We start from the raw sequence: 15,644 nt of genomic DNA, 5'->3' as shown, positions 1-15,644 counted from the left end.
GGGGAAGGGAGAAAGAATCTGGGTAACACTCGAGTAAGGGGGAATCAGTAAAGGGAGCTGGGTTTATGCGTATGCTATTTATGTGTTCTCTCCTTCCTTTAGGTGGTATTGGCAAGAGAAAAAGATACCGATGTATGTGAAGTTTATGGAAGATAACTACCGTCCTGATTTCAAATATGAGGATTTTGGACCACTATTTACAGCACGGTTTTTTAATGCGAGCTACTGGGCAGATGTTTTTCAGGCTTCTGGTGCCAAATACACTGTCTTAACTTCCAAACATCATGAAGGTAAAGAAGTGTAACATTTACAAACGCTGGTGATAGTTATGAAATGTAGAGTAAGTAGTTCTTTTGGAAGAAGAAACTAAAACACATCAAATCAGTTTTAGGAGCAGTAGTCAAGTGGCTACTGACATTTGCCTGTAATTTAAGGGACCATATATTTCATCCAATTGAGAGGCATTGGGTTCATAGAAAGATCATACCCCCCCACACCCACACACATAAAAACAACACAAAGAAAGGAAAATGATCGTATTTTGTTATGTGCATATTTAAAAGTATTTCCAAGATTTCTTTTGAAGCTATTTGAAGTGAGATGTGCGTCGCAGCACAAAGTTTTTGATTAAATTTGCCTTCTTCCCTTTCACTGCACCTCTGTAATGCATTCTGGGAAGGCTCCACCACCATGGGGATTGTACTGCTGTAGTCTTGTGTCATTACCAACACCTTGCTGCACTTTTGGCCAACTCTTAGATAGCCAAATGGTGGGCAATTTGTTGGTGACGAAAGCAACATAGGTCACCTGGAGGGAAAAGGATTATGGAACTGTAATGGTGCCCATAAATGACAGAGATGGTGGAAGAACATCTGAAAGGAAACACGGTGTATGAGTCAAGGTTCTTCAGAGAAACAGAACCAATTGGAAGTCTGATACATAAAAAGAGATTTGTTAGAAGAAACTGGCTCCTCCAGTTACGGAGGCTGAGAAGTCTGGACCCAGGAGAGCCGGTGGTATAGTTGTAGTCTGAGTCCAAAGGCAGGAGAAGGTGTGAGCTCAGACAGGCTGAGAGGGAATTCTTACCTAGCCTCTTATTCTGTTTAGGTCTTTAAGGGATTGGCTGAGGCCCATCCACACTGGGGGGAGCAATCTGCTTTACTCAGTCTATCTATTTACATTTTTTATTAATATTTTATTTTATTTTGAGAGAGAGAGAGAGAATGCAAGCAGGGCAGGGGCAGAGAGAGAGGGAGACACAGAATCCAAAGCAGGCTCCAGGCTCTGAGCTGTCAGCACAGAGCTGGACGCAGGACTTGAACCCATGAACCATGAGATCATGACCTGAGCTGAAGTTGGACACTCAAATGACTGAGCCATGCAGGCGCCCCTATTTTTTTTTTTTAATTAATTTTTTAAATCAGTCTACCTATTTAGATGTTAATCTCGGGGTACCTGTGTGGCTCAGTCTGCTAAGTGTACAACTCTTGATTTTGTCTCAGGTCATGACCCTGTGGTCCAGTCAAGTTGAGACATAAAATTATCCATCACAGTGGTCTTACATTAATAGGATAGTTTCCACCCATTACCATTCCAGTATCCAAAAGATCAAGGAAGTGTCAAAAAATTGTTACTGTCTCAACCACATGTTAATTCATTTGATGATTGCTTTTGCTATGACCATTTTTGCCTCGGCATGAGAAATTATGCCTTGGTATTTTCCACAGGGGTGGGGAGGGAAATAAGAGGGAAGAACCAAAGCCAAAAATCTGTAGTTATCTTAGAATACTTTTCCCTTTGGCCACATTCAAGTGGCTTAATGATTTTCTCCTATAGATGTTTCTCCTATGGAGGTGGGTATTTAGAAAGTGTATTTGCTTGTGAACATGTTGTTGATTTCCTGATGTCTAGGAACCCTCTAAGCCGTATGGCACAAAGAATTACATAGTGTGCATTTTGTTTTAAAACACTTTGTTTTAAAAATAAAACAAAAATAGCGTCTTTTTTAGATCTTTCAAAGCATTTATATAAACATAATTTATAATACTTCTCTTTTTTCCTTTATGTACAGTCACAAAGCTATAGTTATACATCTAGAAACTCCTCTGCTGTGCCTCTACGGTGCAATCTGTAGCAATCAGTTCTCCAGCTTATAGTAGGGTCCCATAATGCCGACAAAAAAAAAAAATGTATATTGTCGTGGATTCACAGATGAACCAGGCTACTGCATAATCGAGTTTTGAAAAACACTGTGTGCCACCCTGAAAACCCCTGAGTTGAATGTAGTCAGATATAAACCATGCCAGGCAATGACACTTGAAAAACACAATAATATCCCATCTGAATACATGGTGGGCTGCCCATCCAATAATTAAACTGGCAACAAAACACTCCGAAATTGGCTCACGAATTACTGTAGCAGGAAGCATGTTAGTTTGCAGTTTGGTCCATCTGATCATTCTGGATTGAAACTGGGAAATTGAGTAAGAGCCAGAGTTTTGCATTGCAACCTGAGTGGACTTTGCAAACTTCCAACCTCAGTCAGCTATGGCTTTGGCCATCAAGTAATCTTCAGCAATGTATTGAGGAAAAGCTATAAGCCCTTCTGCTTGATCTAACGCATCCTTTCTCATTGAACAAGACATTCCTGTCGCATATTTGAAGCCAGTCACATTGGCAGAGACATAGCACCTTGTATGGGAAGTTCCAAAATATACCTGTTCTAATGTGGCAGCAAAGCCCTGTCTGTCTGCTACACAGGGCAAAACAAAATACTTTTTTTTTATTTTTTTTTATTTTTTTTAAAAAAAAATTTTTTTTTTCAACGTTTATTTATTTTTGGGACAGAGAGAGACAGAGCATGAATGGGGGAGGGGCAGAGAGAGAGGGAGACACAGAATCGGAAACAGGCTCCAGGCTCTGAGCCATCAGCCCAGAGCCTGATGCGGGGCTCGAACTCACAGACCGCGGATCGTGACCTGGCTGAAGTCGGGCGCTTAACCGACTGCGCCACCCAGGCGCCCCCAAAACAAAATACTTTTAATCATACTGTGAGGACAGATACTGAAGCCGACATTTGTAAACTTTCTAGGACTCCCGTTTTCAGATGTTTTCATTGCTTTTTGGAAAAAGTCCCACTGAGGTTGCTTAGGCAGGAAGATCTTTATGTGAGCTTAGGTGGTGATGAAGATCCATGTGGTTTCAGTACTGTCTGGTGTTAGAGCCTGTCGATTTGAAACATTTTGAATAGGACGTTAAATATTGCTGCTTTGAAGCTTACCACAAACACCTTTGACAAGAGTGAACAGTTTTAGAAGCTTTTTAAAAATTAATTTATTTTGAGACAGAGAGAGAGAGCAAGCATGAGTTGGGGAGAGGTAGAGAGAGTGAGAGAGAGAGGGAGAGAGGGAATCCAGATGTGAATCCCGATGTGGGGCTCAATCTTACGAATTGTGAGATCATGACCCGAGCTGAAATCAAGAGATGGACTCTTACCCGACTGAGCCACCCCAAGAAGCTTATATTCTATGAGGAAAAATATAGGAGCTAGATGAGATTATGCAGACCTTAAGGGGTACCCAGAATGTTACTTAAAAAAACCTTGGTTCCACCTGGTTTAGATTCTCATTTATTTCTCATATAAAAGCAGAATATGTGCCATGAAACAAAGTTCCACAAAGCAGTTGTTGTAGAAGTTTTTGTATGTCACATGCACTATTTTGGTATTTGTATAGGTGGAAATGTCCTAAAGCAGATTCACATTCTTACAAAGACTCTTACTATAATTGTGCAGGCTTTACCTTGTGGGGCTCAAAGCATTCATGGAACTGGAATGCGGTGGATGTGGGGCCCAAGAGGGACCTTGTCAAGGAGCTTGAGGCAGCTATTAGGAACAGGACTGACCTTCGCTTTGGACTGTACTATTCCCTCTTTGAATGGTTTCATCCACTCTTCCTTGAGGATAAGTCCAGGTCATTCCATCAGCAACAATTTCCAGTTTCCAAGACGCTGCCAGAACTCTACGAGCTAGTGAACAAGTATCAGCCGGAGGTCCTGTGGTCGGATGGTGATGGAGATGCCCCTGATGACTACTGGAACAGCACGGTCTTCTTAGCCTGGCTGTATAACCAAAGGTGTATGTGCTATTAGATCGCCATGGTGACCCAAAATGTCCCTCATACATGTGTTCCCTTGCTTTGTGAAATATTCCCTTTTGGGCTTATCTATGGTGTGAGGCAGAGGGAAATCATTGTAAATAATGCTTATTAGATATGTCAGGTCTTTTTAATGTTTATTTTTGAGAGAAAGAGAGAGGCAGAGAGACGGGGACAGAGGATCTGAAGTGGGCTCTGTGCTGACAGCAGAGAGCCCAATGTGGGGCTCAAACTCACAAACCATGAGATCATGACCTGAGCTGAAGTCAGATACTTAACTGACTGAGCTATCCAGGTGCCCCTAGATATATCAATTTTTACTCCAAGTAATCAGTCAGTAATCAAGACTTACAAATCAGGAGCCAAATACAACTCAAATCTGATTTTGAAATCACTAAAAACCACTAAAAATTTGAAATCACTGAAAAAAAAAGATAAAATCACAGAATCAAGAACTTTGAAGATGTTAATTTGTGGGTCCCCCCTTTCCCCTTCTGAGACAACAATTCATCACTGTTTGCGATTATGTGCTTGTGAATTCCTCTAATTGCTTCTTGTCATCTTTGATATCTTTGCTGCTCAGTCACTGTCACCCTTGTCTGCCTCCTCTTTTCCCGCATCAGCACCACCTGTTGCTTTCTAGCATGTTCCAGACTGCCCCATTAGAACAGGGGGTTCTGGCTGAGCTCCTCTGTTAGGCTTGAACCTTGTGACCAAATTTATATTTGTAACTAGAAAATACTCAGTGTTGTGGTATGAAATCAGGGAGTGTTGTACTTGTGTTCCCTGGACACACAAGGGGTGTGCATACAGATACTCTGGAGAGCTCTTGATACTTAAGGCAGCAGTCTGCCCAGGTATGTCCAAGGGGAAAGACTGGGAACCATCCACTTCAGTTTGTAAATCATGATAATATCATTGTGGGGATTATTTCATGCCACAGTGATGGCAAGTTAACTTCCCAGAGATTTTCAACATCAGGCACAATTGTAATAGAAAGGCTATATTCAGTTATAGGTGAGAAGAATGTTTTTTAAAAAAAAAAATTTAATGTTTATTTTTGAGAGAGAGAGAGTGCGAGCCGGGGAGGAACAGAGAGAGGGAGATAGTATCTGAAGCAGGCTCCAGGCTCTGAGCTGTCAGCACAGAGCCCGACGCAGGGCTCGTTCCCACGAGCCGTGAGACGGTGACTTGAGCCAAAGTCGGATGCTCAACCAACTGAGCCACCCAGAAGTCCCCCCCGCTTTTTTATTTTTTTTGAGTGTAAACTCAATTCTGGCTATCATTCATAATACATGGGAGAAGGAGCTTCAAATTACAGTGTGATACTCTTTTAAGTGCTGTATGTGCTGGGTACTGGGCTAGGACTAGGTGTTTTACATAAATTCTCTCTTAAAAAAATTTTTTTTAACGTTTATTCATTTTTGAGAGACAGAGAGCGTGAGTGGGGGAGGGGTAGAGAGAGAGGGAGACACAGGATCTGAAGCAGGCTCCAGACTCTGAGCTGATGTGGGCCTCAAACCCACAAACTGCCAGACCGTGATCTGAGCCAAAGTCGGACACTTAACTGACTGAGCCACCCCAGCACCCCTACATAAATTATTTCTGATCTAATAACAGATGAGGAGATTATTCAGAGGAGTTAGGTCACTGACTCTGGGGCGGGGAGCTTAGAAAGTGACCGAGCCAGGATTGCAACCAACCCAGCTCTGACTTCAAAACTATGGGCTTTGCATTATGCTAGTATGCTGTGATGATTTTTCAGGAGTGGATTTCAGTTAGACTTCTTTTCAGTGACATTTCCTTTTATGTAAAATGTTTTATTCTTTATTAAAAAAAATTATATTTCAGCCCCGTTCGGGACACAGTTGTCACCAATGACCGTTGGGGACTCGGTACCATCTGTAAGCATGGCGGCTATTATACCTGCAGTGATCGTTACCACCCAGGACATCTTCTGCCTCATAAATGGGAAAATTGCATGACAATAGACAAGTTTTCCTGGGGTTACAGGAGAGACGCCAGACTCAGTGACTATCTTACAATCGAAGAACTAGTGAAGGTACAGTAAAATGTTAGGTGACTATTAAGGTAATATTCTCAGTTGTGTGGATGTGTGAGAATTACTTTGTATAATTTGTAGAGCTCAGGGGCCTGTAAACACAGGACATTATTCTATTTGCTGTGTTTGTTCTTCTGGACAGTGGTTACATATGAGTGTGTAAGCACACAAATAACAGCATATTATTAACACATTGGCAATGGAATCGTTTCATCTCCCTAAGAACTTTATTCTTAATTTTTTAGGAACTTGTAGAGACAGTTTCATGTGGAGGAAATCTTTTGATGAATATTGGGCCCACATACGATGGCACAATTCCTGTAATTTTTGAGGAGCGACTGAGGCAAATGGGGACCTGGCTAAAAGTCAATGGAGAAGCTATTTATGAAACCTACCCTTGGAGGTCCCAGAGTGACGTCACCCCAGACGTGTGGTAAGTTATTCTTGTTAGCAAGTATTATTTGATGGAGGAAAGCATTTAAAATTTCTGAGATACAAAGAGAAAAGTAGGATAAAAAGGAAATTGGATGCATGCCTGTTATACAAAGCACTTTCCAAGCTATTTACTCTAGAAGAAATCAGCATGTGTTTGAACACTTATTGTTTATCCAGTCAAGCTTAAATCCTATCTAGAAACTTCCTAAGAGTGGGCAAATTTTAGTGAAAAATAGTCAGCTCTTATAAAAATCATAAGCCATTCAGAAAAATGAAAGATGCTGAGTGGTTAATCCGAAAGGAAGACTTTGATTTAGTCATTTAATTCTTATTTCTGCAGATGTTCCATCGTATGAAATTAGCAAGGAAGAGTTGCCAAAAAAAATTTTTTTAAAATCAGCCCAAATAACAGCATTATTTTAATTGATAAAAAACTGATAATTTGTTCATATTATTCTAATAAATCTAAACCTGAAGTTTTTTTTTTTAAGTTTTTTAAAAAAATGTTTACTTATTTTTGAGGGAGAGAGAGCACGAGCAGGGGAGGGGCAAAGAGAGAGGGAGACAGAGGATCCGAAGCAGGCACTGTGTTGATAGCCCACTACCCGATGTGGGCCTCCAACTCACAAAGTGTGAGATCATGACCTGGGCCGAAGTCAGATGACTAACCGACCGAGCCACCCAGGTGCCCCTAAACCTGAAGTTTCTTTATAATTAATTATTTTAGAGGCACCTGGGCGGCTCAGTCAGTTCAGCGTCTGACTCTTGGTTTTGGCACAGGTCATGATCTTGCGGTTTCATGAGTTCGAGCCCGCATCAGGCTCTGCTCTGTCCACGGGGAGCCTGCTTGGGATTTTTCTCTCTGTCCTCTCTCTGTCCCTCCCGCACTCATGCTGCCTCTGTCTCTCTCAAATAAACAAACTGAAAAAAAAAATTAATTATTTTAACTTGCTTATTTTTCTCTTAACTAGAATCTTCTTTAAAAGCTTTGCTTATGTCTGCACTTTGGAAGGTACCACATGCCAATGAGTATCTGAATCACATTCTGCAAATATGATGGTTCTTGATGTTGGGTCTTAACGCATATAAATAAGAGTAGTATAGGGAAGCTCTAAAAATTCACCCGTTGTTGTCACCAGGTGAATAAAACCTGATCAAGTATAAACCAAAAATTAGACTAAATCTTCTCTGACTTTACTTATGACTTAAAACTAATTGTCAACTCATCGAAGAAAATAAAGTAAAGCAATCTAGACAGAAGCAACTCATTGTAGAATTTTAGAATGTGTGGGAGAAGCCATAGTTGGAACCCAGTACCAGTCCTTCATTTTACAGAGACTAGTTTAAATCTGGTTTTGGGATTTGCATCTGGGCATATATTTGACAGGGGGGTCTGGTCATGGATTTCACAATCATCAACTATTATTCCATGAAATTTTATCTCAATAAATAAAAATAACAGCCAAAATATTTAATAAGGTCCGTGAAGCCCCCTTGTCTGGCTCCTGCTGACCGCACCAACCCCAAACCCCATGTGGCCCTGCTCCCCCCTCACAGCAGGAGTTCTTCAGCCTACCAGGCATGCTGCTGTCCTTGCCCCAGTCATCTGTAGACTCCCAGGTCCTTAGAATCCTTCAGGATTTCAGCCCTAGCTCATGATCACTGTCCCCAGAACTACTCTTAACATCACTCTTAGTGATTTGAACACCTATATTCACATTTTTAAAAATTTGCCGCCCCCTGAGTTCTTGTACTCTCTGTTCTGAGCATCTTGTGTGTTCTACCTTTGCTACCTCCTTTCTGGGTCATGCCTTAGATCCTGTATTACCAATAATTGCACTTATTCCATGATCTCAGTTTGAAGCATTATGCTGTCTCCCAAACACCTTTTTAAAACAAATTTTTTTTAATGTTTTTATTTATTTTTGAGACAGAGCATGAGTGGGGGAGGGGCGGAGAGAGAGGGAGACATAGAATCCAGAGCAGGCTCCAGGCTCTGAGCTGTCAGCACAGAGCCTGACACGGGGCTCGAACTCACAGACTGTGAGATCATGACCTGAGCCGAAGTCCAACGCTCAACCGACTGAGCCACTCCCAACCACCTTTTAAATTTCAGCTCACTCCACATAGCACTTTGGCTTCTGAAAGGATCTGTAATCCACTGATGATACCAATCTGTGACCCCCTCACTTTTTTTCTGTTCCTCAGCCCTTTTCCTTATCCAGGTCAGATTCTGTGGCTTGTCACTCCATGACATACACTCTTTCTCTCTCATACTCACTTGGCTTTGATTAAAAACTCAACTCTGAAAAAAAAAAAAAAAAAAACAAAAAAAAAACTCAACTCTGGTTAAATTTAGCTCTGCTCATTCCATGCCTGCCCACGGGTAGCTAAAATGTGACTAGAAATACACAGACACACAGACACACACAGTACCAGATTATTTTTCTTTTGGCTTTAAGGTCAACCCTTGTGTCCTGGGTCCCATCCCAAATTATCCACTCGAGGATATTTTTCTAGCAGTTCTCTCCTTTGCTCCTTATCTTCAACTTTCCCTCTTTATTAGAGCCTTCCTGCCAGCATTCAAACGTGTTATTTCTTTCATCTTAAAAAAGTACTCTTTTGACCCTTAGATTTCCAGTTACCTCCCGTTTCTCTCATTTCTTTGATAGTAAAACATGTTAAAAGTTTTTTTTTAAACTGGCTATCTTTAATATCTTGCTCCAGTTTTCTCTTGCACCCACTCTGGTCAGGCTTCCGCCCCCACACTTCAGAAAATTGCTGTTATCCAAGCCCTCCGTAACCCGTCCTTCACCAAATCCAGAGTGACTTCGTGGTCCGTTTTCTGAGTTTGTGGCAGCATGTGACTCTGTTGACGCCATCTCTGCTCGTTGGCTGCTCCTTCCTAGTGTCTTTTGCTGATTCCACCCCAGGTTCCCAACCATTATACCGTGAAGTGCCTGGGGCTTAGTCCTTGGGCTTCTGTTCCTCCTCTTTATCTTTATTCCCCAGGCAGTCACATCCATTTTCACAGCCTTAGATGCCATACCGATGACCTCTACAGTGCCCACCTTTTCTTGAGCTCCAGACTTACATTCGCTTTCCTGGTCAACATCTCCTCTTGGAAGTATAAATACCTTAAACCTGTTATGTCTAAAACTGAGGTCCTAATTTTAAAATTTTGCTCTAAACTAGCTCCAAGCAGTCTTCACAAACTCAATTAATGACAGCTTCATCCTTTTAGGTGGTTGTGAGGCCAAAAATCTTGGGAGTCTTCAACTCTCCTTTTATATTTCACGGCCAATCCGTCAGCAAGTATCATTTTTCTCTTTGAAGTATATCTAGAATCTGACCATGTCTCATTCTTTTAGTCTCTATTGTGTCTCCCCTGGATTATAAGCGTCTTTGACTGATCTGTTTACATCCATCCTTGCCCCTTTCATCTTTCTGCCACAAAACCTTTGAAATAATAAAGCCAGGTTATGTCACTACTATGCTCAAATTCCTCCAATGGCTTCCGGTCTCAGAGAACGAGCCAGATCTTGTAGAGGCTTATAAGGTCCTATAAAAACTGGCTCCTTGCTGTCTCTGATCTTATCTGCCATCATGCTTTCCCTCACTTTCTCTCCTGCCATGTCACCAGGCCAAGCATACTCCTGCTTGCTGTTCTCTCTTCCTCTGGATAGTCACATGCTCTTCCTCACATTCTTCAGGTCTCCTCAATGCCACCTCCTCAAAGGTGGACTATTAGATTTAAAATAACAACCACATCCCTCCTTTCCAACCTTGCATGCTCTGTCCTCACCTGGCTTCAGTTTTCCCCATAGGACTTAATCATCACGTGCTTATTCTAATTTTTTCCACTACCACATAAGCTCCATAAGGACAGGGACTGTGTTCAATGCTGCGTCTCCAGCTCTAAAACAGTGATTAGCATTTTAAGATTTCAATAAACGTTGAAAAACTAAGAATGAGTGAGTTCTGTTTTGTGTAGAGCTTACTCTTACCTTTTTTCTCATTCATCGTCTAAGTCTCAGATGAAATGTCATTTTTTTTTAGGCTTCTGCTCATGGTCTAATCTTTTTTTAATTTAAAACATTTTTTTAAAATATTTATTTTGAGAGAGAAAGATAGAGTGTGAGTGAGGGAGGGCACAGAGAGAGAGAGGGAGAGAATTCCAAGCAGGCTCTGCACTGTTAGCATGGAGCCCAATGCAAGGCTCAAACCCACAAAACCACTGTGAGATCATGGCCTGAGCCTATGAGAAGTAAATGAAATGATTTGTTTTGAGAAATACCAAATAAAAGCTGTGCTATAGAGTTACCAATAGGTTTACAACCTATTGGAAATATGTACCCCCCCAGTGGAGTCCCAAACTTCACTTCACTTCCTGATTCTTCTTCCCCTCGCCATTTCGTGGGCTTAGTTTTCGCGGGTTTTGTAATGGGCATGTGCCAAAGAACTGAAGTCTCTGTGTCACCTCAAGGAATGTATGTTTGTACAAAAAGACTAGTTTTTGCCTTACGTGGGCATAGCTGACTTCCGGGTAAGGCTGTAACCTCTGTAGTACTCAGCCAAATGAGGAATCGGGAGGGACTTCACGCTAGGAGATAAATTGCCTGCTGTAACTGCTCCGAGTGTGCCTGTCCATCAGATACCCGCTCTTGCAAGAATGTTGATTAAAGCCTCGCTTCACTTTGCTCAGAGTCTCTGTGCCCGTCCTTTGATTGGGTCAGTGGGCTTATTTCTTACAGAGCTGAAGTCAAGAGTTGGAGGCATTACTGACAGAGCCACACAGGCACCCTGCTGATGGTCTAATCTAAGAGGTCCCTTTTTTATAATCTTTCAATTTACTGTTCTTTCATTGTGCTTATCAAAACTCACACTTTGACATTATTTGTGTGATTATTGAATAGAGTCTTCGTCACTCTAGTCTAAGTTCCATAAGAATAAGAATTGTTTTGTTTTCTGTTGTATCCCGAACACCAGCGTCAGTACTTGGCCCAGCATTGACACATATAGACTTTTTGATGAGGGAGTATGAAGATTTGAATCAGCAGGTGGAAAGCCATTTACTCCTGCATCTTACCTTCTTTGCTCATAATTCCCTCCTATTTCCAACTCCATGGGAACAGTCTGATGAAGAGTAATATTAGAAAAGTCTCTGGGGCGCCTGGGTGACTCAGTCGATTAAGCGTCCGACTTCAGCTCAGGTCATGATCTCACAGTTTGTGAGTTCGGGTCCTGCATTGGGCTCTGTGCTGACAGCTCAGAGCCTGGAGCCTGCTTCCGATTCTGTGTCTCCCTCTCTCTCTGCCTCCTCCCCCATTCATGCTCTGTCTCTCTCTGTCTCAAAAATAAATAAACGTTAAAAAAAAAGAGAAGTCTCTGTTCTTTTTGGTATAGGGGAAGTGGGGGAGGGAGGTGCTATGATATTATGATTTATGATAACAAGTATATATTTGGTCTTGTCTCCATTTCTGGCACAGAGCTCCTTAAACTCTTGGAATCTCCTGAGTGATGAGAACTATACAGATGTCTTTTGTTATGTTAATGAGGTGACTTTTCCACTTCACCAAGGGTGAGGCTGGTTGCCTGGAGACTTTCAGTCGCTCCCTCCAGGAGGAGAGAGGCTGAAGGTTGAATCAGTCACCAATGACTAGTGATTTAATCAATCATAACCATGTAATGAAGCCTCCATATAACCCAAAAGCATGGGGTTTGGAGAGCTTCAGCGTTGTTGGGAGAGGGGTGTGCCTGGAAAGTTCATGGAAGCTCCATGCCCTTTCCCCATACCTTGCCCTATGCGTCTCTTCCCTTTGGCTGTTCCTGCGTTTTATCCTGTTATAATAGACTGGTATGCCAGTAAGTAAAATGTTTGTGTGAGTTTTGTGAGCTGCTGTAGAAAATTAATTGAACCCAGGGAAAAGGTTGTTGGAACCTCCCATCTGTAGCTGGTGGGTTAGAAGACCAGGTGATACCTTGGACTTGTGACTGGTGTCTGAAGTTGAGTGGTGCAGGCAAGCAGTCTTGTAGGACTGAATCCTTGACCTGTGGAATCTGACACCATCTCCACGTAGATAGTGTCAGAATTAAGTTGAATTGTAGGACACCCAGCTGGTGTTGGAGAATTGCTTGTTGGGGGTGAGGAACCCCCTCTCCAGCCCCCCAAAGACACACTGGAATTGGGAACCCTCTTTGGGTGTTTTTTACTCTACCATGGAGCTATTTTTTCCTTCTATTAATGAAGACATGGGTAAATATTTACTGCATGAAAGTATCTCTGTAAAATAATCCCAAACCTAACACATGAGGAATACCACTATGCTCTTTTCCTCCTTTTAACCAGGTACACATCCAAACCTAAACAAAAGTTGGTCTACGCCATATATCTTAAATGGCCCACATCAAGACATCTGTTTCTTGGCCAACCCATCGCTACCCCGGGGGCAACAGAGGTAAGGAGATTTGATCTTTATTGTGTCTTTAAATTGCTAACTAGCATATCCTAGGGAAAAACAGAATGAAACTTTTAACTTCAAGGAGAGCCTTAGTATGTTCCATTTATACCTCATGAGAGTATGGGTTTTCTCCCACTACATCCGAAAGCAGAGCATTCCTATGAAATCTTTCATAAGCTGAAATGGTATAAAACAAAGAAGCAATTACCATTAATTTATGTGGAAATTTGTTTGAACAGTCCTAGACCCCCACAATAACCTCTCTTAGAAGAGCTCTTCTGATCCCTTAGAACACATCTTGCTAACGGATGCACAAATTGAATGGAGACAAAGCACAGATGCTCACAGACTCAGTTCAAAGCTATGGCGGCTTGATGCTGAAATGCTGAGTATAGGAAGGAACTTGGAGTTACCACTCGCTGCTGTTGGGGTGTGCACTGCCTCTCAAACGGCTCTCTGCAAAACAAACACTAAATGCTATTTTTACTTTTCACTTCTTTTTTTTTTGTAAAAGTGAAAGTCCTCTTTAGATTTCTTTCAGTTACAAAAATAGGTACTACTCTAGGCCTTTTATAAAAGTGAAATGGCGTAACACTGACTGTAGGGGATACCTGTAATTTTAAAATGAACTTCGTCAGTGGCAATGTTTGGCCAAACCTTTGAAAATTTTCTTTTCATTTCCCAGAAAACTAAACTTAAAATACAGCTATCTCCATGCATATCAATGTAAAATAGATATTCTTTTTTACAGTTATTTTATGTTGTTCAAGTTCTGGAAGCATCCAAAATGATTCTGGAATTTATAAATAAATAAATGAGTAAAGCAAACTCAGGTTCTTTCCCAGACATCCCATCCCAGAATACATTAGAATAAAAGTAAGATGTTGTAGTTGTACTATTTTAAGGTCATTAAAAAAATCTGGAGGAAGTTAATCTAACAGTTGTAGGCAACAGATCTGGTATTGAGTTCATTTTGATGCATTTTATAGCTTGTTTTTAAGAAACAATTTCTTTGGATGTAGATTGTCCATAAGCTTCTCCTTGTATCATCTTTCCACATTTCATTTCTAACACTGTGGTTGATCTGGCAGAAAGGAAGATGGAGTTCACATTTGATGTTTAATTACAGCTTAGTGGCGTGGGTATGACATCATCTTTTTATTTTATCTATATTTTGTCTGGCCCCATTAATACTGTAATCTTAAAAGTTCATGGGTTTTGTTTTTGTGTTGTTCCACATGATAGGCAAAGTTTTTCCGTTCAAAATAACCATAGATATGTAGAAAACATATTTAAACCCATTTAGTATAAGAGTAAGGATATAAAACAATTACAGTAGTAATTGATCAGACTTATGTATTGTTGATCAGTTACTGGAAAACCTGGGGAGAAAGGGTAGCTTCCTAGATAAGGGACATTCTATGCAAGAACTATGCAAGTCTTACATTGGGCAGATTGGTCCAGAGTCATTTTCCCTGGTCCTCTCTTCAGTGTTTTCCCTACTCTAACACTATTCAGCCTTTACAGTTCTTCTCTTCCAACTCTTGGACACTTTTACTTGACAGGAATGTAGGAGTAAGACGCACGTATGCACTCATTTGGACCAAAGGTTAAAATAACTTGTGAACCACTAAATAAAAGCAAAAGCTGAGTTTCTTGTCTACAGTGTTTTAAAGAAATACCAGCCACTCTTTCGCAATAAAGTGGGTGAGTCAAAGAGATACGTGTGAAGACATTTCTGTGTATGTTTTTAATTTCAGATTAAACTACTGGGACACGGACAGCCACTTAACTGGACGTCTTTGAAGCCAAATGGCATACTGGTAGAACTGCCACGTCTAACCTTTGATCAGATGCCCTGTAAATGGGGCTGGGCTCTAGCACTAACTAATGTAATCTAATTTTCAGCAGAGTAGTTCATGCTGTGGGTACATCGAAGACTCGAAAATATCAGGTTTCTATAATTGTAGCATACAGAGAAAGCAAATGTAAAATTGGTCAAGGAAAGTCAAAAAATTTAGGCAATTCAGGCCCTTTCCCCTCTTACTGCTTATGTTTGTTCCTAAATTACCCATGTAATTGTTTTACCTCTCCAGTGTACTTTGCCATTGAAGTCTCTTCACATTGAATTTATTTCCATGTGTGATTAAGAGGTGGAAATTTTTGTTTTATGGTAGCTAGGAACTGGTGGTGGTAAGGACTGAATTAAGTCTCCTGAATTGTGTCTCAAATTCCTATGTTGAAGCCCTAGCCCTCAATGTGACTGTGTTTGAAGACAGAGCCTTTGAAGAGGTAACTAAGGTTAAATAAAGTCATAAGAGTAAGAGCCTAATCTGTACGACTGGCGTCTTTATAAGAAGAGAAAGAGATGCCACTGATGCAAGCACACAGAGGAAAGGCCATGTGAGGACACAGGGAGAAGGCACCATCGGCCAGCCAAGGAGAGAGGCCTTGAGACAAACCCAACCTGCAGACACACTGGGCTCTCAGCTTTCAGGATTGTAAGAAAATAAATTACTGTGCTTTAAGCCA

At 41.2% G+C, this 15,644-nt stretch overlaps 1 protein-coding gene and 1 pseudogene across 4 annotated transcripts in view; one reads left to right on the top strand and one right to left on the bottom strand.

Annotated features, from left to right (window-relative positions):
* FUCA2 (alpha-L-fucosidase 2) overlaps nt 1–15,644 on the top strand; it is a 19,163-nt gene extending 3,519 nt beyond the window's left edge. For 2 of the 4 annotated variants that reach the window (XM_011282671.4, XM_023254460.2), the window contains exons 2-7: nt 103–290; nt 3,794–4,133; nt 6,006–6,216; nt 6,462–6,649; nt 13,001–13,109; nt 14,873–15,644. In XM_011282671.4, the coding sequence (XP_011280973.3) occupies nt 103–290; nt 3,794–4,133; nt 6,006–6,216; nt 6,462–6,649; nt 13,001–13,109; nt 14,873–15,013 (1,177 nt within the window). In that variant the 3' untranslated portion in view covers nt 15,014–15,644. Of the gene's footprint in view, nt 1–102; nt 291–3,793; nt 4,134–6,005; nt 6,217–6,461; nt 6,650–13,000; nt 13,110–13,385; nt 14,834–14,872 lie in introns of those variants that run through there. The other 2 variants (XM_023254459.2, XM_045058146.1) reach the window with 2 other exon arrangements.
* On the bottom strand, nt 1,911–3,076 carry LOC102900978 (annotated as a pseudogene).

The sequence above is a fragment of the Felis catus genome, chromosome B2 (assembly GCF_018350175.1).
Source record: "Felis catus isolate Fca126 chromosome B2, F.catus_Fca126_mat1.0, whole genome shotgun sequence".
Lineage (NCBI taxonomy): Eukaryota > Metazoa > Chordata > Mammalia > Carnivora > Felidae > Felis > Felis catus.
Note: the sequence above shows the minus strand (reverse complement) of the source record. Positions and strands in the feature narration are given on the sequence as shown.